This window comes from Carassius carassius, chromosome 21 (assembly GCF_963082965.1).
Source record: "Carassius carassius chromosome 21, fCarCar2.1, whole genome shotgun sequence".
NCBI classification, from domain to species: domain Eukaryota; kingdom Metazoa; phylum Chordata; class Actinopteri; order Cypriniformes; family Cyprinidae; genus Carassius; species Carassius carassius.
In genome coordinates this window covers 10,837,423-10,865,416 of record NC_081775.1, presented here as the reverse complement: position 1 = coordinate 10,865,416, position 27,994 = coordinate 10,837,423, and the positions used below count along the sequence as shown (strand labels likewise).

The following is a 27,994-nucleotide window of genomic DNA, read 5'->3' as shown; positions in this document are numbered from 1 at the left end:
TAGTTTGAATCACTAGATAGTCTATATTAGCCTACTGTCCGTCGAAAATAGATTAATATGAAATATTACAGCTTTGAATATAAAATATGCATTTTATATTAATCATTTAAAAGGAAGCATGATTCAAAGTTTTTGTTAAAATGTACTTTGAGAAAAAAATATATAATAGTGTATATTTATAATAATATATATAGTTTGTGTAATAGCATGCAGGCCTATTTCCAGAATTAATTCAAAGGAATGACAATCCCTTCAATGAGTTGTTCTGCCACTAGTCGTCGCTACCCATTTTGATTTTCGCATACATCGCTTGACCTCTCCTGCGTAAATTTTACTCACTGGAACTACTTCGCCAAGAAAGAGGTGAAATATCATTCCGCGTCACGTCCGCTCGCCTACCTGCATCACTTGCACAACTACTCACAATTCATCACAACACGATATATAGTTCACATTTAACATACGCGTCAAATCAATTCCCATTTTCTGTTATATCCAGTACAATAATTTACCCCATTATGTGTTAAATCGGACGAATCCTGGGACTAGTTTACATGTATTGAGAAGCGTGGAGGGATGAGACAGTGCTTGCATCCAGTCAAGTGCGCGTGTTTTCCCAACTGAGATCAATGGATCTTGAGAGAGTTGTGCTTAGGTCGTGATGAAACCAAGATGGCGTGTAGTTCAGACAGAATGAACAGTGGCTAGGTGACGAGGAAAGAAACCATTGGAAACAACGCGTATTTTTGTACACGCGCGCGAAACAGTTATTATAAAGAAAACGTCAACTTACACGGGACTTTCAGGAGTCAGTTGGAAAGAAACCTCCGCGATCATCATCCTACTAACCGACCGAGAGAGTGTATGTAACGTTACGTGTGAGTGTGTGTGCTGGGATGGGCTGATCGAGGAGGCCGCAGAGCCACTGCCACCCAGAGACTGACCCTCCGCCGAACAATAGACCCCGTGATCATCAAACAAGAGCCAGAAAGACACAGATAATAAAACACGCCGTCGCACTAATCACTCCGAGGCGACTCTGAAGAATAAGAAGAACTCTGACCGAGTGCAGAAATGTAAGACTGGTGCTCAGATTCACAGTACTGATGGATAAATCTGTGTTGATTTAGCGCAAGTGTTTCTGTTTTACCTGGTAAAGGTTATATCCGATCAGATGATCCGTTTAAATGCCACACATCACATACCCGCGACCCGAGACAACCACACTGTCTTCTCCCCCTTCTGTGTTTCCACAACTCAGCCCTTCTTTTGCAAACGAGTTCTTATGTTTAGCCCTCTTACTGGAATCATAATCTGTTTACGTCTTCATACTGTCGGATATTTTGAGATTCGTTAAATACTTTTGACATCGGATCAATCGTTTGTCGGATTTGGCGTGAGTCTGCTAACAAACCAATGGTGAGGCTTTATTGTTTTGGTTTATTAGCCGGACAGCTAACCAGTTACTTCTATAAAAACTGCTTTCTTAGCAATTTCCCGGTAAGCATAATTTTCCCAGTAAGTCTTAAAACGGTCAGTTCCGCACATTTTAATAGTTTATTTATTATTATCTGTCCGTTTGAAAGCTGTTCTCGAATCTCACTCGAGTGGAGGCCGGTTAGCAGCTAAAGCTACAGGAAATTTGGGATTATGGCTGACTCAAACCGCGGTGAGATACGATTATTAGAAAGCGGTCTTGGCCACCATATGCGCCCCTTTGAATGTGTTTCTGTCTAATTCTAATGTCATTTGTTTAGCAGATAGGATTTGAGAGACAGCCGCTGTCAGCAATATTTTATTTATAACTCGTCTGTCACGACATTGTCAGACGTGCATCTAATTGAATAGTCAAACTTCAGGTAATAAAACAACATCTGAAGGTGTTGACAGGTGATGTTTTGATTATGCATGTGTACATTCGTAATGTATAATGATTAATACGTTAAAACAAGAAGTTAATGGCATCGTTACTATCTTGGGAAAAATGAAGTGTGAACCGTTTTTCGTCACGTGATCAGCTTTTGTTGTTTTCACAACATGGAAGCTACCAGCATACAAACCCTTACAGTAGGTTTAGTTGTAATAAATGAATGGACTGTGTCATATAAAGCATTTTACTGTTTTATAAGGTGCACATTTGATTATACCAATGGCTGTGAATGCAAAAGCCATTAGCTTAAGTGAACAATGATTTGCTCCCTCCCCCATTTTGTCTGGTTTGAGATTGGGAGGTAGACAAAGTCAAAAGCAGGGGATTTCTGAAGTTAGACGGGGTGTGATGTTTTGTTAGAGGTGCATTTCCATACGTGCTTCTAAAGAGGACATTTCTGTTCTCCAGTTCCTTCTGTCAGAGTGCCAGAGGAAGGTCTTTTTCCTTTGTCCTCTAAACTTCCTGATTAATTTAATCTCATGCATCATCAAGGCCCTTCTGTTAGATCTGTGTACTTTAATACTGACACATGCTTTTGTGCTGGTGTCCATTAGGGTGAACTCTGAACTTTTAAAAATAGGGGTTAAAAGATATCATGGTCCATAGTGTCATTTGAATATGTTAATGTTTTAAATCATGAACTAGCAAAAGATGATGACCTTTTTAGTAAAACACAAGCGGAATGTTTCATAAAGTGTCAAATTCAGTATAATGATTTATATGATTAATTTTAAATCTGCTTGTGTTGGATGAAAGAAGGCTAATGTGATTGCATTTACTTGATTTGAGTTATATTGTTTGATTTAAGTGAATGTAAGCATCTCATTTGAGCTTGAATTGTTTGCTTTCAGTGCGATGGATGGAGGGGAGGAGTTTGTTCCGCCGCCGGAGTGTCCAGTGTTCGAACCGTCATGGGAGGAGTTTGCTGATCCTCTGGGATATATCGCCAAAATCCGTCCAATAGCAGAAAAGTCTGGAATATGCAAGATTCGCCCGCCACCCGTAATCATATTTTGCATTTTCCAGTGCTGGCGTTCGAAACCTGTGTGACTTTATATCTTCTGTGGAACATAAAAGATGATATTCTGAAAAGCTTTTCACTGTTTTTTTTTTTTTTTGCTTGTGGAATCAAAGTCAGTGCTCAACAAGCAACATTCTTCAAAATGCATTCTTTTTTTGTTCTACAGAATTTTCCCTTCTGTGTAAAATATATCCCTTAAAGTTAGTCCATTCTAAAAATATTTACATTTTGCTATATAAAAAGCCTTTTTCTTCCCGTTACAGGACTGGCAGCCACCATTTGTTGTGGAGGTGGACAATTTCCGGTTCACACCACGTATTCAGAGGCTCAATGAGCTTGAGGTCAGATCTGCATCCTGTCGACCTCATCGCTCTTGTGTCTTACTCCATGAAGCGTGACTCACATATTCTTGAGTTGACTAAGCACCAACACATCTCTTTGTTTGTTTTTTCTCAGGCTGAGACACGAGTGAAGCTAAATTATCTGGACAGAATTGCCAAGTTCTGGGAGATCCAGGGATCCTCTCTGAAGATCCCCAATCTAGAACGACGTATTCTCGATCTGTTCAGCTTGGCCAAGGTGAATATACAGCAGCCCTTTATGTTATTGACAGATGTTTGATGTCATTTCCCTGATAAAGGGGAAAAAATTGAGATGGTCAACAGAAATGTATAGACTTTAAAGTAACCACATCCTAAAAATCACAAATCTATAGAATAGTGTGAACTGGAAAGCATTAGTAATTAACATGTTTTATGTCCTGTGTGGTAGCTCGTGACAGAGGAAGGGGGTTTCGAGGCGGTGTGTAAGGAGAGACGCTGGGCACGCGTGGCACAGAAACTGGGATATCCTCCTGGCAAAAACATTGGCTCCCTTCTGAGGTCGCACTATGAGAGGATCGTCTATCCATTTGAGTTGTTCCAGTCTGGAGCCAGCTTACCGGTACTGTGTTTGACCATTTATCATTATTGCTTGAAAATCTTCACACGTTCTGTATTATATCATAAAAGTAGCAGTATAATTTTCATTGAACGTGTTCACACACTAATATTCCAGTATTTGAGATTCCAGTAATCAGAATTTGGTCATTTTGTTAATGTGAGCATCAGGTCTATACATAAACCTGAATCACATTCCCATATTAATCTGTATTTTGGGTAAACACCTTATTTGGAACAACTTTAACAGCGCATACCCAAACCAAGTAATTCTGCGTGATATTAGATACAGGCAGTTTTAAAACTTGTACTTTTCAATAGCTTGATTTTTCACAACCATTAAAAAAAGAAGTCATGACCCACATTTGGTCATTTGTCTATTTTTTTGTGTACTACTAAGTACATAAATGAGTATTAATGATTTGATGGATTAAATTACTGTCCACCATCACTGAAGAGAATGACAAGAAAGGAATGTGCATGTCTAAGTTTACTCAAATGTGCTTTTTTTGTGCATGGTAATATTCTGTGGAGCAATTAAATGTCTTTTACAAATTTGATGCTGATGTGTGTGTGTGTGTTCTGCATATCTAGCCATGTAAACCCAGGCCGTATGACAGTGATGAGGTAGACCGGGAATACAAACCCCACTCCATTCCTCTCCGCCAATCAGTCCCGCCATCTAAGATGAACAGCTATGGACGACGAGCCAATCGCCTTAAGCCTGAGGTGAGTGGTATTTCTGGATCAATATATTCAATATGTGTCAGGCTTTTTTTTTTTTTTATCCTTATATTTCATTGTGGCATCATTAGCTCATTTTGTCCTACAGTATTCGTTAAGCATTTAGTTTCTAAAGCCCCTTTCACACTGAGGTTCCGGAAAATACAAAGGTAATTGTTCCCGGGTTGCTAGATTTTACCCCTTTCACACTGCCAGTGATTACCTGGAATATGTGCGTGCATTCACACACAACCCGTAAAGGTCCCGTAAAGACATGTGACATCAGTCTGTGACGTGTAATGTACGAGTCAAAAACGCTAGGCATTTTAACTTCCACTTAAGCTGGTGAACGATCTCAGCGGCAGTGCGGAAAGTGAGTAACTAACTGATCTCTGCTTCATTACAGTTTGCAAATTTTTTTCCTCGCAAACGTTGATCTGCCTTCAAAACACATGGTAAAAAAGTTGCTCGATAATGTGCGTCATCACTACAACACACCCTTTTCACACAGAGCTCGTTCCAGGACTGAACCCGGCAATGTTTCTAGGTCCCCGACGTTCACACAGAAGGCGACCCGGCGATGTTCCGGCAATTTCCGGGTCCAACGTGCAGTGTGAAAGGGGCTTAAATTTAAAAACAACTATTCTAACAAAATTAAAAATCCAGTGCACTGATTTTAAAAACAGTATAAGTTTATTTATAACATTTACAAATAAATCCAATCAGTTAAAGAGTCATCGTTTACATTTTACAGTGTGCCCTATTAACAAAGATACTACTAAATTGTGCCGAAATCAACTAGTCTAATCTTTATTTTTAGTAATTTTCATGATGACTACTAATGACTTTAACCTTATCCTTAAATGTATGTATAACTGACCAGGGCTTAATGGATCCATTCAAATACAGGTGCTGGTCATATAATTAGAATATCATCAAAAAGTTTATTTATTTCCCTAATTCCATTCAAAAAGTGAAACTTGTATACTATATTCATTCATTACACACAGACTGATATATTTCAAATGTTTATTTCTTTCAATTTTTATGATTATAACTGACAACTAAGGAAATACTAAATTCAGTATCTCAGAAAATTAGAATATTACTTAAGACCAATACAAACAAAGGATTTTTAGAAATTAATTAAGAAAGTATGAGCATGTACTGCACTCAATACTTAGTTGGGGCTCCTTTTGCCTGAATTACTGCAGCAATGCGGCGTGGCATGGAGTCGATCAGTCTGTGGCACTGCTCAGGTGTTATGAGAGCACAGGTTGGTCTGATAGTGGCCTTCAGCTCTTCTGCATTGTTGAGTCTGGCATATCACATCTTCCTCTACCCAATACCCCATAGATTTTCTATGGGGTTAAGGTCAGGCGAGTTTGCTGGCCAATTAAGAACAGGGATACCATGGTCCTTAAACCAGGTACTGGTAGCTTTGGCATTGTGTGCAGGTGCCAAGTCCTGTTGTAAAATGAAATCTGCATCTCCATAAAGTTGGTCAGCAGCAGGAAGCATGAAGTGATCTCTTAAACTCCCTGGTATACGGCTGTGTTGACCTTGGACCTTAGAAAACACAGTGGACCAACATCAGCAGATGACATGGCACCCCAGACCATCACTGACTGTGGAAACTTTACACTGGACCTCAAGCAACGTGGATTGTGTGCTTCTCCTCTCTTCCTCCAGACTCTCGGACCTTGATATCCAAAGGAAATGCAAAATTTACTTTCATCAGAGAACATAACTTTGGACCACTCAGCAGCAGTCCAGTCCTAGCCCAGGCGAGACGCTTCTGATGCTGTCTGTTGTTCAAGAGTGGCTTGACACAAAGAATGCGACAGCTGAAACCCATGTCTTGCATCCGTCTGTGCGCAGTGGTTCTTGAAGCACTGACTCCAGCTGCAGTCCACTCTTTGTGAATCTCCCCCACATTTTTGAATGGGTTTTGTTTCACAATCCTCTCCAGGGTGTGGTTATCCTTATTGCTTGTACAGTTTTTTTTCCACCATCTTTTCCTTCCCTTCGCCTCTCTATTAATGTGCTTGGACACAGAGCTCTGTGAACAGCCAGCATCTTTTGCAATGACCTTTTGTGTCTTGCCCTCCTTGTGCAAGGTGTCAATGGTCGTCTTTTGGACAACTGTCAATTCAGCAGTCTTCCCCATGATTGTGTAGCCTACAGAACTAGACTAGAGACCATTTAAAGGCCTTTGCAGGTGTTTTGAGTTAATTAGCTGATTAGAGTCTGGCACCAGGTGTCTTCAATATTGAACCTTTTCACAATATTAAAATTTTCTGAGATACTGAATTTGGGATTTTCCTTAGTTGTCAGTTATAATCATAAAAATTAAAAGAAATAAACATTTGAAATATATCAGTCTGTGTGTAATGAATGAATATAGTATACAAGTTTCACTTTTTGAATGGAATTAGTGAAATAAATAATCTTTTTGACGATATTCTAATTATATGACCAGCACCTGTATGTGCTTTGTCTGTTTTTCTGAGATGTATGAAAGCTTTTAGATCAGCACTGACCATGCTTTCAAGGCACTTCCCAGCATGCTTTGCTCCCTGTGCTGTAAATAAAGCATTGTGTCCATCTTGCCCTCATCCCTCTGCATTCTTTCTGTCACTTTCTGCCTTTCATTTGTTTTCATTACACTTTGTCTCTTTGAAACCATTGGCCATAATCTAAAATTTTCATTACGTCATAATGCTATTCTCATCCCATTCATTTCAAAGATGCAGCATTCATTTTTTGGGTGTTTGGCTTTTTTATTTGCCTTCCCGTTAGATTCGCTTGGTCAATGGATTCATAGAATTAGTGATAATATCTTAGTGTCAGATAACCAAAGAAATCTTTATAGTTTTCAAAGTTAAGGAACCTTCATTGGTTTCCTTACCACTGAATTACATAACATTCCAAGGATATTTAAAGGGACTATAAGTAGGAATTACTCCCATCTAGTGGTGAAATTGTATTTTGCATTCAAACTAATTTTGCTCTCCAGCGCCTCGCTTTTTCAAATGCGCGTTGCATCTACGGTAGGCGATATGTACCAAAAAGCTTTGACAGGATGTCTTCTAATAGCACTTCGTTTTGGCGACGATGTTTTCTTCTCCTGTGGCGCGGCATATGTATGGTCCATAATAAGAATGCAATCCAGACTTTTAATCTTGCCGGTGCAGTTTCAAGCGCCTCTCACTGCTCTGCACCTGCGTTTCTGGCTCTGACCGAAAACGCGTTGTGGAAACGCGTTGGCTTAGTACTTTTTGTCCCTCTCTGCTATTATAGTTTTGCAAGATGGCGGAACTACATGGAAGCCTCCGTCGACCTACCCGTCCCATGTATATAAAGATAATAAATTCTTCATTTACGAGGATTAGTTTAAACATTGCCATAGGTATTTGTACACCATTGAGGGCATATTTATGAATAAAAATATTGATTTTAGATAATAAAATACCTAAAAAGTTACTTATTGTCCCTTTAAAGCAATAGAATTTAGCATTTTATAACTGCAGTAAGTGACGTTACCACCATGTTAACTCTCCCCTTCTTGCCTTTGAATCAAACCCTTCTCTTCTCTCTCTCTCTCTCTCTCTCTCTCTCTCTCTCTCTCTCTCTCTCTCTCTCTCTCTCTCTCTCTCTCTCTCTCTCTCTCTCTCTCTCTCTTAATATTTTGTTTGAACATTTATTCTGTTTATTTACATGTTAAGAAAATTAAAATACTTCCATTACCAGAAAACAAAGTTTGGACTCACTCACTGATATAAAAGCATGTGCTTGAATGCTTGAAGCAATTTTTTGGGCAAATATAAATTGTGCATCCATATAAATGTCTATATAGGTCTAAAATAATGTCTATAATTTCTAAATATGTATCTACATTAGTGCAGTTATTTCTTTTTGTATCGTAAGTTGCAAGTTGGACCCAGATAGTTTATGAAAAGTAGTCAAAAAGTGTCACACATGAGTACTCCTTTAAAATTTCCAATCATACCAGGATGCTGTTGATGTTGGTTAAGAGAATGTCTAGAGTGTACAGAGGAAAAACAAACTCAAATGCAATATAGTTTGTATTATACTTTTTTCTGAAGGAATTCCCATACACATTTTTAATAAGTGTGTCCAAACTTTTGACTGGCATCTTATGTCAAATATAAAATGTTGTTCTAAATATATGGAGCAAGTAATGTTATCCATTGAACAATCATGTGCAGTTGCAACAAATAAATAAAACCGTTGCAACTGAACAGTTTCACACTAGTATGTGATGTTTAATGAATTTATATTATGTCTGTTGACCTAAAATTGAATCATACTTCAGACATGATAAAAGTGACCCATTTTTAATAGGCTACTGTCCCCCGATTGACTCTGTCCTGTCGCACAAGGTTGTTGTTTTTTCCTTCTGTCTCTCTTTCTCTCTCTCTCTGGAATCCATTTTGTTTTGGTTGTTGTCTCCCCATGCAGGGTCCAGAGGATCCAACTCACCACCCTCTTACAACTGGCTCTCAACACATCTCCTCGGTACTGCCTCGCTCTCCCTCTCTCGCTCCCACTGTTCTTTACTTTCCTCCCTATCCCTCACTTTCTTTTTCTTCTTTGCTGACGTTCTTTCATGGTTTAAATAAAAAATCCCTTGTTAGACCTTATGCTGTCGTTCACGCTTAACTGGGTGTCTAATTTCACATAGAAGCTTTTGTTTTTCATCTTTTAGCTCTTGCTTTTACTTATTTCTTTATGCATCCATCCTGTGTTCCTCTGTCCTTCAGTCATCGAACACATTTTCACTTGTCTTGCCACACTTTTAGCAACACTGGCTTGCTTACATTTCCTGTTTGGTGGATGGACTGGTTTCCCCACTCTGGGCTGCATATTACTACTAATCTATGATTGCTATGATCTGTTGTCACTGCTGTTGTCTTAATGGCTGGTTCATATTATGTTCATCATGCTGCAAGTCAGAAATGAGTTGTTTTTGCTTAACGATGACACAGCGAAACTTTGTTTTTCAGAGTAACAGATTTCAGGAACGGAACAGAGAAATACTGCGATTGACGTGTGTGACAGACGTCAGTCTGGACATAATGCTTAGATGTGTTCTTGCTTCTGCATATTTGAGGCATTTAGCAGTTAGGCTTGTGTGATATTTCACTATGAAAGGCCCTGTATGGTTTTTTTAGTTGATGATTTTTTTGGTATAAATAAATGTAGTTGAATATTGCTATTTATTATATTAATGCTGTTTTGTTTAGAGAAAATCTGCATTAAAAATGTGTATTTATAGATTAATATTTTTACTTCTTTTATTGCAAATTTTTTATATACTTGGCAGCAGAGGCTTTTTAATGTTTAACTGATTGAAGACTGTTATTTCAAAGTAAATATGTAAATGTATAGAGATTTATTGAATATAAATAAAGGCCTAGTTTTATTGCCCAGCCCTTTTAGCAGTGGATCTTTTCATGAGAGACTTTGCCATTCAGTATTAATTGTGTTTGAATGAATAATTGCTTTTTCCCTCTTGATAGCAGTCAAGTCTTGCACAAAACTAACTTCATGCATGTTTGCTCTTGCTTAAAGATTCTGCAGTGACGTCTCAACCATTTTTGCTTTATATTGATAAATCTGGAGTTTTCGATCAGTTTTGTATTGTAGTTTGAGCAACAAAGATATTTGAATTAGAAAAGTTGGGGGGAAATGATTTCACCGACCTTCTGATGCTTTACAACTATGAGAAAAGTAGTGAAAGTTCATGTTCTGAATAGTCAGGAACCCCTCATGGAAAAAGTAGTTCAGTGTAGAAACAGGGAAAAGAAAAACCCTCTCTCTCATATATCGTCACCTCTGCTCCTGTAGTTCACTTACAGTCTTTCACTTCCACCCATTAGCCGGAACCTACAGAGGAAGACATAGAGAAGAACCCCGAGCTGAAAAAACTGCAGATTTACGGGGCTGGACCTAAAATGATGGGGCTCGGTCTTGTACCTCGAGACAAGACACGGAAGAAAGGTTTGTGTCTGCAGTTGGGATTTGATTTTAATCTTTATAAATGTGACAAATAAATCAAGTTTCAAGTGTCACATTATGTATTTTCATCAGATGAACTGCCGGAGACTGTGATAGTACGGGACAGTGCTGCCAGTGCATCGGTGAAGGATGAACCTGGAGAGACACTGGTTACTAAATCAGATCCAGACGTTCCTCCACCACCCCCAAATCTCATTGTCAAGGAGGATGTTGATGACAAAAATCACACTGATGATCCTAATGATTCCAGTGATGAACCCTGCACCAAGATGACCATGAGACTCCGACGCAACCTCAGTAACCCACAGTTTGTAAGTTTGAGAGAAACTTAAGAATTAGATTAATTGGATTGACAGCTCAATCGGACTGAAAACCCTTCATGTAAACACCTCAATTCTTGATCAGAATTAAATAACGATCAGATTGGAAGGGGTGGTGTAGATCTGACATGATTCAATCGACAGAATAAGTGAACCATGTAGATGCTTGTGTCGGACTATTTTTCCAATCAGATTCACAAATGCCATGCACTCATGCAAAATATGACTAAACTCAATAACTGAAATCTGTCAGGTGGACTCGTTTGTATGTCGGATGTGTGGACGTGGGGACGAGGATGAAAAGTTGCTGCTCTGTGATGGGTGCGATGATAATTATCACACGTTCTGCCTGATACCTCCACTCACAGACTCACCCAAGGGGAACTGGCGCTGTCCCAAATGTGTAGCAGAGGTGAGAGTCCAGACTGAAATGACTCTAGTATTCTGTTGTGTTATGGAAAATGACTACTGTTTTGATCCATTATTTCTGTTTGTGGAGTCTAAGTTTTAAGTGTCTTCAGCTAGTTTTTTACTGCTTAATAAATGTGTAATATATGAACACTCTAAGGCTATGTTCACATTTGCCGTCTTTTTTGATGCTGCCAGCATCTGTTTTACATTACAATCCTATGGAGGAAACCGTGTTTTCAAAAACATCTTGTGTGCTTTTTAAAAATGCCACTGCGGGCGTCTTTTTCTGCAGCTCAGAGCGTTTTTTCAAGTTGAAAAAAGTTATACTTTTCTGAAAAAACGCATTGTCAATCGCATTTTAAATGCAATGCTAGTCATTTCCATAACAAGAAAAAATAGAGACGAGCTGGTAGATAGATCATACTAGTTTAATGGCACAAGTTGTAGTATGATATGAGCACAAATCTCCACCTAGTTTAAAATATGCTTCAAACCAAGCATTATCCAACCAGAGCTCCTGGACTAAATTGTTATGAGCACCATACAGGTTCCTTCCCCGTGTAATGTCGCGCACCCACAAACGTCATTGTGAACCGACATTCTCCTCCCCGTTAACTTCAAAAGACAACGCATGAGCCAACTTTTTACTCTTTCTCGACATTTCTTTACCACACAGCACTAGGCTACTGTTGCAGCTGTTGTTCTAGCACCAAAAGACACCTTTGACTGCTATTTGTAACCAAAACACTGCCAGCTTTTTGTTTAACTAAGGACGCCAAAAAAAGACACCAAATGTGAACATGCCTTAATATTCTCCAAGTACTGACTTCCATTTCTTGGTGTAGCAATCAACTGTTAATGTGTTGTTTGTGTAGGAGTGTAAAAAGCCAGCAGAGGCGTTTGGTTTTGAGCAGGCCACTCGAGAGTATACGTTACAGAGCTTCGGTGAAATGGCTGATACTTTTAAAGCAGACTACTTCAACATGCCTGTCCACGTGAGTGTTTTTCTTGCTTTTAATCAGTCTTAAATGTACAAATCATTTAATTGACATTTGATTTATTCATTTTTTTAAGATGGTGCCGACAGAGCTGGTTGAGAAGGAGTTTTGGAGGTTGGTCAGTAGTATTGAAGAAGACGTAACTGTAGAATATGGGGCAGATATTCACTCAAAGGATTTTGGTAGTGGGTTTCCTGTCAACAACGGCAAGAGACACTTGTCAGATGAGGAAGAGGTTAGCTTTTTTTTTTACTTTTCGTTTTCCCATGTTTTGGTCAGGAAAGCAAATTCATATCTCTGTTTTTGTTGCAGGAATATGCCCGCAGCGGCTGGAATTTAAACGTTATGCCAGTGTTGGAGCAGTCAGTATTGTGCCACATTAATGCCGATATCTCTGGCATGAAAGTGCCATGGCTGTATGTGGGCATGGTGTTCTCCGCTTTCTGTTGGCACATAGAGGACCACTGGAGTTACTCCATCAACTATTTACACTGGTAATGCAATGGACTATGTAGCATCTTACTGGAGAAGCTTGTCATATCGTATCTTTTAATAGTAGAAGTTAGCAGAAAAACTTGTGACCAGTGACCACATGTGTTTTGTACTGATGCATCTTGGGTGACATTAAAAAAAACCTCTGGTTTTGGTTTCACTTTTTAGGGGTGAGCCCAAAACATGGTATGGTGTGCCATCATCTGCTGCAGAGAAGTTAGAGGAGGTGATGAAGAAACTCACTCCTGAGCTCTTTGAGTTCCAGCCAGACCTGCTCCACCAGCTTGTCACCATTATGAACCCAAATATACTCATGACTCATGGAGTGCCGGTTTGTAACACGCACACTCACTCTATATTATAATTACAGTGTTTCCCACAGCCTTGCACTCTATTTGTGGCAGCACTCCCAGTCCCTATATATATATATATATATATATGCAAAGAGAGGTAGAGATTTTTCCGTTAACAGCTGTACACAAAGCAGCACTCCACTCACAAACGCTGCTTTATCAGGCATTACATGCAAGATTAAATAAAAATGATATAGTGATATAAAAACACCGCGTTTCAAGTCAAAGTCTTTCGGAAAATCTATTTGTGGTGGTCAGTTTTGATATTGTGGCAGCCCGCCACAAATAAATCATTGTATTTATGAATTAGCATACTTAAGGTTATCAGGTTGCATCATTAAGCCACTAGTATTTTAAGAATGTGAAATGATGCCTGAAAAACACCCTGTGAAACTATAAAAGCTGTTTTTATGTTAATTTGGCTTTTAGGGCTGCTTCCTGATGGCCTTTATGTATGATCTGTGCACTGAAAATAATGTATTCTTACGGTTAAATTTTTTCTGTTTGGTTATTTTGTTGTTTCTTTAAATGTGAACAGACAAAAATGTTTTGTGTGAATAGTTTTTTCGTGTGTGGATGGCCTTTTAAAACGCTGATTTCTGTTTTCGATTGACAGGTGGTTCGGACCAATCAGTGTGCTGGGGAGTTTGTCATCACTTTTCCACGAGCTTATCACAGCGGTTTCAATCAGGGATATAACTTTGCGGAAGCAGTCAACTTCTGCACTGCAGACTGGGTAATAAATACAGTGTGCAAGCATAAATGCACCTTCATTTAAATCTGTAGTATGTAAAGCAGTGTGTGACCAGATAAATGGCATTTTGAGGAACTATCTCTTAAATGTCAGCCATCCTGTTGTGAGTTACGGAGGCTTTTGCTCTTTCTCTCTCTGCTAGCTGCCCACAGGGCGCTCTTGTATTGAGCATTACCGACGGCTGAGGCGCTACTGCGTTTTCTCTCATGAGGAACTCACTTGCAAGATGGCAGCCTGCCCAGAGAAGCTGGATCTGAACCTGGCAGCTGCCACACACAGGGAGATGTTCATTATTGTACAGGAGGAGAGGAAACTACGCAAAAGCCTCCTGGAAAGGGTGAGCGGAGACGATATGTTTGCAGGATGAGGGGAAAAACATCTGGGATTGAGCGAGTGACAATATTTGATTGTTTACAAATGTGTATAATATCAGTTTATTACAATGTATGAGTTCTGCAACACAAGACTACAACTGGTCATACTATATGTGCCTTCTACCTAGTAAGTTCAACCATGAGTACACTTAACTTCTGCTTTTTGGCCAAAATCACAATGGCCTATGTCATGGAAATTCTAATTCAATAACAGTTTGTAGAGACTGAGAATGAAAAACCAAACAGAGTTTTGTCTTTGTATTGCTTTAATTCTCTGCAGAGACTTATCTGGTTTACACACAGCTTGAGTCTTTGTGCAAAGAGATAACACACAGACTCACAGCCCACTTTTTATAGTATGTGAAAAGATACAATGAAAGAACAGATTAGGACCTCTGAGTCAATCATGTTGCTCAGTGCACATCATCACCCCATAACACATGCACATTACATCGTAGATGTCTGGTTACTCTCAAAACTGCCCGTCCCTGGTGTACACAGTTTCCCCTTAAATGTTGTTTTTCAACCTAAAGCAGTTACTTGCACAAGCTACATAAAATATCTTAATATCCCTATGGACTATATATACTACCTTATTCATTGTATGTTAAAAAGATACTTAAATTAGGTTAATGCAATCAATGCAAGATTAACAAAACTAAAAATTTCCATAACACCTACAAATAAAATTAGAGTTCGAATGACTCTTTTTGATAGTTGATTGACTGTTTTGTATCGTGGTGTCATCTCTCAGGGTATAAAGGAAGCAGAAAGGGAAGCCTTTGAGTTACTGCCTGATGATGAAAGACAGTGTGACAAATGTAAGACCACCTGCTTTCTCTCGGCCCTGGCATGTTCGAACTGCCAAGAGCGTCTCGTCTGCCTCTACCATGCCCAGGACCTCTGCTCTTGCCCTAGTGAAAAACTCTACCTCAGGTAAACCAGCACAGAGTGTCTGTGCTATGTTCTTAGCTACAGATGTGTTTTGCCAGAAGTGTCATATGTGCTTTTGTTTACTCGTCTATGAAGGTATCGCTATACTCTGGATGAACTCTTGGCCATGTTGCATCGGCTGAAAGTTCGCGCTGAGTCTTTTGACTCATGGGCAAACCGAGTGAAGGAAGCCCTAGAGCAGGAAGAAGGCAACAAAATAGGTAAATGTGACAAACCACACAGACACGAAATCACAAATTCTGCATTTGTGAACCGTTCTTATTAGCCATTTTAATAGGTGCTGGAGATGTGCAAAACTGAATGCAGTGACAAAAGCCTAAATTAAGGTTTTCTTCTCTTTTCAGACATTAAAGATCTAGAGGTTCTGAAAGAAGAGGCAGCTGACAAGAAGTTCCCCAATAATGAGCTGCTCCAGCGCCTCAACACTGTCCTCGCAGACATACAAAAGTGTGAGAGCAGCAGCACTGAGCTCCTCAGCAATAGCCAGAGCAGGAGAATGAGTCTGAAGGAGCTGAGGACTCTGGTGGACACCATGCAGAGCCTGCCTTGTGTTATAAAACCGCTGGAGGAAGTGCAGGTAAGAAAATAGGCCAAAGATATAGCATATAAAATATTTGGTGTTTGGCTTGAAAGCTCCAACCACTGTTGTTTCTTTTCCAGGTGGTATTGCAGAAGATAGAGGAGTTTAATGTACGCGCTCAAGCTTTGGTTGACAGCACAAAAGGCGAGTGGAAGCAGGACTCTCCTCTACCCGCAGCTTCAGAGATCCAGGCCCTCATGGAGGAGGGAGCATCGCTGCCTGTTATAGCCCCGGCATGTGAGCTCCTGAGCGGGCTGCAGGAGCAGGGTCGCTGGCTGGGAGAGGTCAGGCGGACGTTAGGGCCGGAGGGGAGCGAGGTGACTCTAGCTGTGCTGAGGACCTTGATGGAGTCAGGTTGTAATGTACCACAGAGCATATCGGTCGAGACTGCAATGGCTGAACTGCAAGAGCTACTGACTATAGCCGAGCGCTGGGAGGAGAAAGCACAGATCTGTCTGGAGGACAGGTGAGCTGGTTCATGTTAGGGACAGAATACAGGTCCATCTCAATAAATTAGAATTTTGTGGAAAGTTCATTTATTTCAGTAATTCAGCTTAAAATGTGAAACTTGTGTATTAAATAAATTCAATGCACACAGACTGAAGTAGTTTAAGTCTTTGGTTCTTTTAATTGTGATGATTTTGGCTCACATTTAACAAAACCCACCAATTCACTATCTCAACAAATTAGAACATGGTGACATGCCAATCAGCTAATCAACTCAAAACACCTGCAAAGGTTTCCTGAGTCTTCAAAATGGTCTCTCAGTTCATGGGGAAGACTGCTGATCTGACAGTTGTCCAGAAGACAATCATTGACACCCTTCACAAGGAGGGTAAGCCACAAACATTCATTGCCAAAGAAGCTGGCTGTTCACAGAGTGCTGTATCCAAGCATTTTAACAGGAAGTTGAGTGGAAGGAAAAAGTGTGGAAAAGAAAAAGATGCACAACCAACTGAGAGAATTGCAGCCTTAGGATTACGAAAATCGATTCAAGAATCTGGGTGAACTTAAAGGAATGGACTGAGGCTGGGGTCAAGGCATCAAGAGGCATCACACACAGAGGTGTCCAGGAATTTGCTGAACCACAGACAACATCAGAGGCATCTTACCTGGGCTAAGGAGAAGAAGAACTAGACTGTTGCCCATTGGTCCAAAGTCCTCTTTTCAGATGAGAGCAAGTTTTGTATTTCATTTGGAAATCAAGGTTCTAGAGTCTGGAGGAAGGGTGGAGAAGCTCATAGCCCAAGTTGCTTGAAGTCCAGTGTTAAGTTCCCAAAATCTGTGATGATTTGGGGTGCAATGTCATTTTCTGGTGTTGGTCCATTGTGTAAGTCACTGCATCCGTTTACCAATAAATTTTGGAGCACTTCACGCTTCATTCTGCTGACCAGCTTGTTGAAGATGCTGATTTCATTTTCCAGCAGGATTTGGCTCCTGCCCACACTGCCAAAAGCACAAAAAGTTGGTTAAATGACCATGGTGTTGGTGTGCTTGACTGCCAACAAACTCACCAGACCTGAACCCCATAGAGAATCTATGGGCTATTGTCAAGAGGAAAATGAGAAACAAGAGACCAAACAATGCAGATGAGCTGAAGGCCACTGTCAAAGAAACCTGGGCTTCCATACCACCTCAGCAGTGTCACAAACTGATCACCTCCATGCCACGCTGAATTGAGGCAGTAATTAAAGGTCCAGTTTTTTGTGCTTTTTTGAAGCTTTGATTGTGTTTACAGTGTGCAATATAACGTGTTCATGTTTCACGTGTAAAAAAACACAGTATTTTTCACACAATTCACCTATCTGTATACAGCTGTTTTCACTGTCATAAAAACGGGCTGATGACTTCCTTGTTCTATGAAGTCCCTCCTTCAGAAATAGGTAACGAGTTCTGACTGTGGCAGTGGTTCCTGTGTTGTAATTCGACAGCAGCTGAACAACATTACACACTAACTAAAGTTTAAAACATGGGATCATGAAGAACGGGACCTTTAACGCAAAAGGAGCCCCTACCAAGTATCGAGTACATGCACAGTAACATGGCCAGAAGGCCAACAATTCACAATTTATTTTTTTATTGTTCTTATGATGTATTTTAATTTGTGAATTGGTGGGTTTTTGTTAAATGGGAGTCAAAATCACAAAAGAACTAAAGACTTAAACTACTTCAGTCTGTGTGCATTGAATTTATTTAATACACAAGTTTCACAATTTGAGTTGAATTACTGAAATGAACTTTTCCACGACATTCTAATTTATTGAAATTCACCTATGTGTCACCACCCCAATGCAACCTCCATTTTCATCTGTCAATTGTTTCTTACGAGCAGGCAGAAACACCACCTGTCGACGCTGGAGGCCATCGTGAACGAGGCTCAGCTAATACCAGTGCAGCTGCCTAACATCCTGTCACTGCAGGCCTGCTTGAGCAGAGCTCGCGCTTGGGTCACTGATCTGGAGGAAATTCAGGTGAGAATAATTTTAGCCAGTTCTGGAATTGGTGCTCAATATAGTGGTCGGCCAGTATGGTTTGGCCATTCAGGGTGGTTGCTTAGTTTGACTTTTCATTCGTCTTTTCTGTATTTTTCTGTGAAGAACGGTGAGCACTACCCCTGTCTGGATGATCTGGAGGGTTTGGTGGCCATTGGGCGGGACCTGCCGGTGAAAATGGAGGAGCTAAAGCAGCTGGAACTGCAGGTGGCTAGCGCTCACTCCTGGAGAGAAAAGGCCAGCAAAACGTTCCTGAAGAAGAATAGTCAGCACAGTCTGCTGGAGGTGAAGAGACCATCTACACTTTTGAGTCTGAAATGTTATTCAAGATTTCATCATTATTTAGATTTGCATGAAAATGTTTGTCCCCCAACTCTGTGTAGGTGCTGTGCCCATGTGTTGAGAAGAGCAAGAAAATGGAAGAGAATTCACTGAATACGGAAGCAGATTCTGATGTCAATGTATTAGGCCTCACTGCTCAGGACCTCCGAGACCCAGGAGCTATCGTGAGTAACTGTTTACTCATAACTGTTTAATTAAGCTGTTTTATGTGTTCATACATCAGACTGCCAGTTTGTCTGAATCAGTGTATGAGACACTCAGTTCCAAAAACTAGTGAGCTGCCTTCAGAGGCAGCACCTAACTTCTTAGCTCCCTCCAAAGATGGAAGAAATTGTAAGTTGACTCTTCTCTTAGTGAAATTCCATGACAGTTAAGACCCAGGGTTACTTCACTTTTAGTGGACTATTCCATGTAGCACAAGCCATTAAAAGTACACTTCATTTACCATTAGCACGGATGGGCATGATGGATCTTTGTTTTCAGATGTTCACATCGAAACAAATTGGAAACCAGAGTGGAACACAAATACAGGAAGTATACTATTGGGCTTTAGAAAGCTGGGGCTGCTAACTAAGTTTTGGAACAGCCTAGAGAATTGTAGTTTCCTTAATCTCATTGTAAGTTGATTAGGTTTTGCATATTTATGCTACTTTTATGTCATCAATATCAGGTGATGGCATTCAAAGAAGGGGAGCATCTTGAGAAAGAGGCCCTCCTCCACCTCCAGCAGGTGAATTTAAATAAACCCGGCGTAGAAAAAGGAGCAAGCGGTGACCAAAACTGCATCAAGAGGGAAAGGAAACGGAGTGACTCCATGGAGACAGACACGCTGCACAACTCGGACAGCACCTTGCTGCAAAATGGTGGCTCTGCCCCATCCCTCACCTCTAGCCAATCAGTGTGTGTGTGCAGTGGCCAGCCCCGCCCCCTGCTTCACAGGTGCCATCTGTGCAAAGACTGGTTCCACGGAGGTTGTGTGCCCTTCCCATCACTGCTGGGCTCCTCCGACACAAATCTTACAAAGCCCCTCTGTTGGTGGGACTGGAACACACGTTTCCTCTGTCCGCGGTGCCAACGTTCCCGGCGGCCACGGCTGGAAACCATTCTAGCGCTGCTGGTGGCGCTACAGAAGTTACCTGTACGCCTGCCAGAGGGAGAGGCATTACAGTGTCTTACAGAGAGAGCCATTAACTGGCAGGGTCGAGCCAAACAGGCACTAGACACTCCGGAAGTACAGAGGGCGCTAGAGAGACTCCAACAAGTGGAGCAGGAAATGAACAGTATAAAAGAGGAAGAGCCAGAGGAGAAAAACACATGGAATGGGGATACTGTAATTGTGTTGTCTGACTCTGAGGAAACAGAAGATGGGGTTATTGATCTGACAGAGGAAGTGAACTCGCCAAAAAAGAACGAAGAGAAGGCTGCTAATGGTACACAGGTGAGGAAATGCAGTTGTAACTTTTATAAAGGCAAACAAATGTAGAAATCTTGTACAAAAACAGTTTTTTCCACTTCCTGTCCAGTCTGGCTGTCAGAATGGAGTTGCTAAGAAGTCAGGCACTCAGGACATTACAGGTTAGTTGTCTCGGTCATTCACAGGCCTCCTTTATAGGTGTAATCAAACTACTTTCATTCATTTTTAACCTATTGGCTGTTGTCTTTTTAAGGGGTGGAGTTTCTGTTGTCACTAGTGCCGTGTCTCAAAGGGCCAGTGATCGAGCTGAGCACATCCACCAGAGCACAGCTGGAGGAGCTTCAGCTAGAAGGAGACCTGCTGGAGGTCACGCTTGACCAGACACACACTATTTACCGGATCCTACAGGCGTCATCACATCCGCCTGATGATGCCCTGCACACGCTCATACAGGTGAGGGGGGTGTTCTAATCACCAGGTTTACACCTTTTTTTTTTACTTATTAGGCCCTTTCCCAAAAGGCACACTTCATGTGCATTAACAGTCTTGTGGGTTTACAATGGCTGCCGTGGGCACATTAAGCACACAAGACTATATAGGGTGTTCCTCCCTGGTGGCCACTATGAGCACTTTCACCAAGCCCACACTGAAGCGAGCTCTCCCTCCAGCAAACTTCTATCCGACAGTCAAAGCTGCATTACGTCACGAAAGTCCTTACTGCCTTTCTGGGCCTTGAACGTGGTAGTCGTGTTGTTGTCTATGGAGGGTCAGAAAGCTCTCTGATTTTTTTTCAATTTGTGTTCCAAAGATGAACAAAAGTCTTGCAGGTTTGGAATGACATGAGGGAGAGTTATTAATGACATAATATAAATTTTTGGGTGAAATATCCCTTTAAAAATGCTAAATAGCTACCAGAGTGGGACTGACTTTTGTATATATTCACAAATCTTTTGAAACTGTGAAAGCTGCTTGAGATACTGTTCATGTTTATCTTAATTCAGCAATGTTTATTTCACTGCCCTTTTGGACCCCTGATATATAATCAGGCTTGACTCATTTTGTGTTTCAGATTGAGCTGCAGGAGCAGAGAAGCTCAGGTCGTGGCAGCAAGTCAAAGGACTCCAAGAGGAAGAGGAAGAGCCTAAAAACAGAAGGCGAGCCTAAATCCACAGAGGCTTCTGAATGCAAGAAGACAAAATCTACAGATCCACACACAGGTACACACTGCTGAAAGACACGCATTTTATTTCCTCTCAAATGTGTGTGATCAGAAGCTAACACACTTGCTCTTCTCTAGCAGATCTTGTGATGATTTCCTGAAGCTGTGGAGGGGTGGACGATGTGAACGAGAGAACCACAGAGACAGAAAAACGCAGGCCTCAGGCTCATTTCCCCACATAATAAGCTCACATTCATTTTTTTAAACCCATCAAGTGGACGCTCCGCACCATACTAACCACTGCACTTTTCCCTGTTTTTCTTCCCCTTTGCCTCAGTTCTCACCCCTCATCCTGAATGGTGCACTGGCGCAGGCTGCAGATCTCTGTTCTCTTAGGGGAGGGATAAATGAGATTTGCCCTGCAGTTAAGCTGTCTGTCTTTATAATATAGATGTACCAAACTGTTCTTAACACAAATGCTGTGTGCTGCATAATACGACTCGTCCAGGTATTCACACTCGATGACGGGCAGAAGGGGTGTTTAGCAGGAGACTGGCGTCGTTGCTACAATGACACTCGTGTTCTTTTTGTACCGAGTCTCACATTTTGTCAGGGAGATTCGACATTGTGAATAAACTAGTATATTTTGAAAGTGTGATGGAAAATCAAAGGCATTTATGTTCTGGTGCTACTTTCCTAAGATAGGTTACTGCATAGTCTTTTCTCTCTTTTCCACTTCCTCTGAGTTTTGCTGTCTTCATTGTCATTTCCTTTCAGTGATTTTGTCTCTTTTAAGCTACCTGCTCTCTACTCCCTCTTCCTCTCCACAGAACTGTACACAGTCTCACTTTTAACACCCTTTATCTCCATCTTATTTTGCCACTGGGGTTCTAATAATTCTATTATATTATTATTATTATTGGTATTGCTATTGCAGACACGCTTTGTCGTGAGTTTGTGTATAAACATTTTCATTTCAATGTTGCCTTTTTTTCTTTTCACTCTTGTTAGATAATAAAAGTTTAGACTTGTTTTAGGAATCAGTTTCATGACTTTTAACCAGTTATTATAAACTCGTAGCTTATCTGAAGTGATAAACTTAGTTTATTTTCAAGTCCAGTAGTATGTTTTTGAGTTTCAGAGGTCCTCCGTTAGCAGCTAGCGTGACACACAACAGCCGTCACATAGTGAGATTTACAAAAGAAAAGAAAGGACAAAAGTATCATAGTAAGGTAAGCCGAAAGATAACTTCAGTAGACAGGTCAACATTTATTCAGCACATTTGGAATGTCTTTACTTTTATAATTTTGCATACATTATAAAACGCTTGTAAAGTAATAGATGGATCAAAAAAGCACAGTCATCATCAGAGGAGTGGTTTCAAGTTAAAGGACATTTTTTTAAACTCGCATAGCTGAATAAAACTTCATATCAAGACAATCAGCTAGCAAGAACAGTACTGGCCACGGCTAGAAAGAATTAAATCAAAGCAAAACTGTGGTCCCTTTTTCATTTAAATGTTGGTTGAATGGCTTTAAAATGAATAAAATTCTAAATGTGAACCCATAATATAAATGTAGCAGTGATGCTGTAATTAAGACCCAATTAGAATAGTTAAAACTCTGATTAAAATGTTATAATTGCATTTTTATGCAAACTGCTCAGTTACACTTCCAGTCATATCTTGGTCATGGAGTGCAAAATGTCTGCAAGTTCAAGAATCCTGGCGTTCAAGAAGACCGTCCAGAAGCTTCTCACACATGTAGAGACAGCGAGGAACATGGAAGAACCCTGGAGAACATTTTTAAATGTATTCAAATATATTAGAGACCAACGTTATATTAAGAAAATCTTTGACCCTGAACTTTTGAATGGTAGTGTAGCTTATAATTAACTGGGTCTGAAAAATGCTCTGCTGCTCAAAAAAAAAAAGGTATATTAATTTTGGATATGAATAATCGTACAACAAAAATCTACAGAAGGTGACAGTGATTGAAAGCATTTTGTCTATAGCTACTCACCTTTGAAGGGTCCTCCTTTGAAATCCAGCACCACCTCTCCCTGCCGACTCAGATATCCAAACCATTCGCCATGTTCCTCATCAGAAAACTGGAGGCGAGAACATGTGGATCTGAACTTCTTGTGCTTCTACTGAAAGAGCCTTACCCCGAAAGAAATGTCTCTGAAACACGTCTCTTACATGTGTGAAGGTGTAGTTGTAGATCTGCTTGAAGCGGTCCAGTAGCACAGGCTCTCTGCTGTGACCGAAAGCCATCAGGTAAGCAATCAGAGCTTCACAGTGAGGCCACCACAACTTCATATTCCACTCTAACTGGAAGACATACATTAAAACATGTCACAATTCAAGAGCAAGAGCTGAACAACAGCAAAAAAACGAAAAAAACTTTGGCTGAAAACCACAATATTAAAAGAATGTGCATTTCCAATTAAGTCTTGAGAGGAAATAACCCTTCATACCAGCAGGGGACAGTACTCTATTGAAATAATTCAAAAAGGGAACTCAAAGCTAGGACTGTGGATATATAAACCTTATACAAAGCAGCACCTGTTAACTATCTTGAGTAGAAATCATGTTGGGTCACTGTTTATTCTAGGCAGCCGTGTCATGAAATTATTAACATGCACACTTTCAACACCCTCCTTTTATTGGTATTTTTTCTTCTTGTGCACTGGTTTACTAAACTGAACAGCCAATCAGAGTGATTTTTCTCTGAGCACACGTTCAGTCAGCCAAAAAGAAACGGAATGGGTTTGATTAGTGTTTATGTTGTGGAGCTCGCACCAAAAACTGCTGACAGATGCTCAGAGATGGCCGACTGCTGGCCTGGTTTCACCTTCGTCAAATTTGATATTGAATCATGGATATAATCTGACCTGAGTCGGACAATGACCGTCTACATCCAGGAAGTAGAAAAGGCCGCCATGTTGTTTGTCCCATCCGGTGTGGAAGGGGATCTCCATGAACTTATCCACTGCTGTCTTCTGCAGCTGCACGTCTCCTTTTTTCATCGCGTACTGCAGCAGGAACCAGCCAGCCTCCAGAGCGTGACCTAGAGAGAGATCATAACGGAGGCTGAATTTATATGGAAAGTAATAAACAAACTAACATTCTGATTAAAGAATGCATGAGGAGGCTTCATTCATATTGAAATCAGGTAGACACTGATCCTGTTGTATTTTGAAATGATCTTTTACCAGGGTTCTGCAAACGCCCTTGACAGCCAGGAAGCTCCTTTCCATTCAATGTGACATTTTCCAAAATGGCTTTTCCATCTCTCTGAGATGAAAGAATTTAGTATAATGTATCATTTGGTATTTCCTTCATCTCAGAATTTTTTTAAGGCACGTTTTAGGCTTCGTGTCACAGCACTGAAGCTTGTTTAATGTTGGCTCACCTGTATATGCTGCAGTATCCGCTCCACACACCATCCGCTCAGGTCTTTGTACTTTTCTGCCACATCAGTTCTACCCTCTGTCAGCTGATCTACCAGGCACAGGAGCATCATGGGAACTGCCATGCTGTTGATTGGTGGATCACCAGGAAGTTGAGGACGACCAAGATCCGACGAATCAGTCTGAACCCAGAATATCAAGCGATCCATCAAGCTCTCGGCATCTGCCTGTGGAGAACACAAACAACACATAACCTGACAGCAACCATGAGATATAGAAAAGAACCTAAAAGAGATAAAGTTATTAATATCTATGAAATCAGAGGTGAGAAAACAGTTAAATGCATAAGCTATAAATCACTGAAAGCTGCTCAGTGTTTGTTTTTTTTAAATGTATAAAGCATGACCTAACTGGCAGAGTCAATTCTGTTTGCATTATGTCATTATTATATAATCCATTTTAAGTTCAAGGTCAGATGCTGACTAATAGTTTTACCTGCATCTCTTTGTTGTGTGTAATCCTGGACAGCTCATCTATAGCCATCACATAAAAACACTCGCTGAATATTGTCCTTTGAACCTTCACTGTTCGCCCATCTCTCGTCAGGCAGAAGGCACATTTCCCCGGGCCGCCGGAGGCCTGAACTCGAGCAAACTTTTGTAGAAATGCAGCACCTGAAAGTCAAGATGCATGTGTACATGTTAACTTTTGAACAGGGTCATTTGGGGAAATGTTATTATTTTGACTTCTGATTTACTGTATGTGTCAATGCGTTTCATGCATTTGCTTTTTTAGGGCAGTGCTAAATAAAAATAAAAAAATAGAAAACTTATTTTAAATATAATTTATTCTTGTAATAACAAAGCTGCATTTTCAGCAGTTACTACTCAAATGGATGGATGGAAAAAGCAACTAAAAAACTGAATCCCAAACCTGATTTAGCGGCTTCAAGAATCTCAGGTCTGTGAAATCTTTCCACTGTACGATACAGCCTGCTGTACATCCAGACCTAGTGGATATGTCGGACATCAGACACTCAATTCAACAGCTTTTATTTAAAAAATTATAATTGAATTTAAACAAACAAAGAAACGAATACATTATCTTATGATTAATATATGAGTAGAAAGAACTTGAAAATAAACACTAAAATGAAAAATAAATAAATAAAATCTCTAACCTGTCTCCCTTGTAACCACACATATTTCAGCTCATCATAGACCTTCCCATCTTTTCCAAGGCAGTTAAAAAAACCACTGAAGTGAATAAAATGAAAAACATTTCGGCCACATTAAATCAATTGTTAACCTGTTAACTGTCACTCACATTTTTGAACATAGACTTGAAAATGCATGATTCAAACCTAAATTTTTATCATTCATGGCTGAAAACATTTTGTAACATGATTTTGATGTACCATTTTCATGGTAATGCAATGTTTGATTTTAAAAAAGGATGAATTTTGAGATTTTAAGTTTTCAAGTGATATATCATTTCTTATGATTTCTAAAGTGAGATTGTCAAAAAAAGTCTTCTTTGTTGCCTTTTTCTCTGAGGTCAGAACTCCTGTTATGATATAGGTTTTTGAGGTACACTCTTGCCCTTATTTACAAAAAAAGATTGGTAAAATATCTAGTTGTCCATTTAGGACACGTCATTTTTGCAATAAAGACATTTTAATTATGGAGTGCCTCGGCTATCAGAGATTTATTTTCTCTACACTGCCTCTTAAAATATCTATTTAGGAGTCTTAGACCATTCCAACAATATATAGTTTGTCATGATTAGATTAGGATTTAATTGTAATATAGTGAAGTAAACGGCATTTTGCAAATCTTCCCACACAGTGACGTGGACATGTGGGGGGGGGGTGTTTAAACAAGCCGTTTTAGGGGGTGTGGACAAGTATTAACTTTTATAAAGAATATCTCTTTGGATTTAAGACTTTGAGTCTCAAATATGATTTTGAGTCTTTGCAACTTTACAGATCTTGTTTATGCACCAAGAGCTTGTAACACTCCAAAGAGAAAGGAAAAACTGAAAGTGCATCATATGACCCTTTTAAGGAAATGCTGCTAAAGCCATGTATTAAAATGTGAATCATTTCACCCGTGTTCCTTGTCGTGGGAATATTTCAGCCAGAAATCCACGACTCTGTCCAGTTCACTCCGGATTCTCTCTCGATACTGTTCCAGCAATCCTGCAGTCATTGTTCCTTAAAATAAAAGTGACGGTTTAGGGTCATACATCCTGGCTGTTTTATAGTAGGACATAATAAAGTTTGAGTACATGGGTATTGCAGTGGTGATCCTGTGATATTAAAAACTGACCCTTGATCTTTGTCAGGGAATCAGTGTTTGTCCATATGTTAACTTTATATGTCTTAATAATCAATAATCAATAGCTCAGCAATGCAAAGATTAATTCAGTTTAAGTCTTGTTAAATTCTCCTTAATGATGCTTTTTATTTATGAATACTTGACATTATCTTAACCAATCAGAAAACTAAAAAACAAATCTAAAACATTGAGCACTGTCAGCTGTTCTGGTCATTTATTAACCACAAGCTTTTGCTTACTGCTTCATTAACATCATCTGCTTAAACGAACTAAAAGCTTTTAGAGGTAAATGCAGCTCTAAATGTTTGCTGACGCTCTACAAGAAGTTAATTTGTGGAACTGGTTGTTAAATCTATGATAGCTGAGGATGATATTCCCGTGAAATCTCTCTCTCAACACACCTTTACAAGAAAAACAATAATCATGTCAAGACTTGCGTCCCTTGGCATTTCCCTGCATGCAAAACACTTCATAATCACTTACCTGTTTCAGAAGACGACGAAAATACCACTTCTATACTATACTTGACTGTTATTTTTTAAATGGTCTTATTTTCTACTGACAGTGAAAATTAAATCGACTCTTCCTCAATTTTTGCAGAGACGGTGAAAAACGGCGCATCATATGACCGACATCCAGACAGCTGCTCCTGTTTATTCCGCCTGTCCCGTTCATCCAATCACAGCGCAGGATAACAGACGAGGGTGTGTTTAGTGGGCTCATGTCAGCGCTGTACTTGCGCATCACGCTCACGCAGAGCGTCTTTTCACGATGGAACCAAACGCAAGTTGTTTTATCAGTCAAAACCATGTTTATTTAAATAAATAAATATTTCGATCTGGTTAGACTTTTTACAACAGGACAAAACGTATTTTACTAGTGACATTAAAAAATACTTTAACACCTATTACAAAAATTCACAGTGCTCTTTACATCGTTAT

The 27,994-nt window shown here is 40.0% G+C and overlaps 2 protein-coding genes across 5 annotated transcripts; one reads left to right on the top strand and one right to left on the bottom strand.

The window, feature by feature from the left end:
* The first annotated feature begins 614 nt into the window (after window positions 1-614).
* Window positions 615-22,340, top strand: LOC132097520 (lysine-specific demethylase 5C-like). Of its 4 annotated transcripts, none has more exons than XM_059503292.1 (28): window positions 615-1,076; window positions 2,782-2,932; window positions 3,215-3,292; window positions 3,408-3,530; window positions 3,723-3,893; window positions 4,484-4,618; window positions 9,098-9,154; window positions 10,519-10,639; window positions 10,730-10,968; window positions 11,231-11,389; window positions 12,264-12,383; window positions 12,463-12,621; window positions 12,699-12,880; window positions 13,047-13,209; window positions 13,848-13,967; window positions 14,128-14,322; window positions 15,114-15,295; window positions 15,389-15,513; window positions 15,658-15,890; window positions 15,974-16,359; window positions 18,226-18,364; window positions 18,491-18,670; window positions 18,769-18,891; window positions 19,398-20,165; window positions 20,251-20,302; window positions 20,395-20,594; window positions 21,211-21,358; window positions 21,442-22,340. In XM_059503292.1, the coding sequence occupies exons 2-28, from the start codon at window positions 2,786-2,788 to the stop codon at window positions 21,459-21,461; spliced, it is 4,725 nt and encodes a 1,574-aa protein (XP_059359275.1). In that variant the 5' UTR covers window positions 615-1,076; window positions 2,782-2,785; the 3' UTR covers window positions 21,462-22,340. The 4 variants fall into 4 exon arrangements, with proteins under 4 accessions (XP_059359275.1, XP_059359273.1, XP_059359276.1 ...); XM_059503290.1 differs by having other exon boundaries at window positions 21,439-22,340; XM_059503291.1 differs by lacking the exon at window positions 615-1,076 and adding an exon at window positions 1,182-1,419 and having other exon boundaries at window positions 21,439-22,340.
* A 329-nt stretch (window positions 22,341-22,669) lies between these two features.
* LOC132097519 (N-acylglucosamine 2-epimerase-like) lies at window positions 22,670-27,709 on the bottom strand. Its single transcript, XM_059503289.1, has 11 exons — window positions 27,537-27,709; window positions 26,824-26,929; window positions 25,895-25,970; window positions 25,648-25,723; window positions 25,210-25,388; window positions 24,717-24,941; window positions 24,517-24,598; window positions 24,196-24,371; window positions 23,501-23,632; window positions 23,322-23,409; window positions 22,670-23,091 (listed from the first exon to the last, which is right to left on the bottom strand). The coding sequence occupies exons 2-11, from the start codon at window positions 26,922-26,924 to the stop codon at window positions 23,015-23,017; spliced, it is 1,212 nt and encodes a 403-aa protein (XP_059359272.1). The 5' UTR covers window positions 26,925-26,929; window positions 27,537-27,709; the 3' UTR covers window positions 22,670-23,014.
* Window positions 27,710-27,994: the final 285 nt, after the last annotated feature.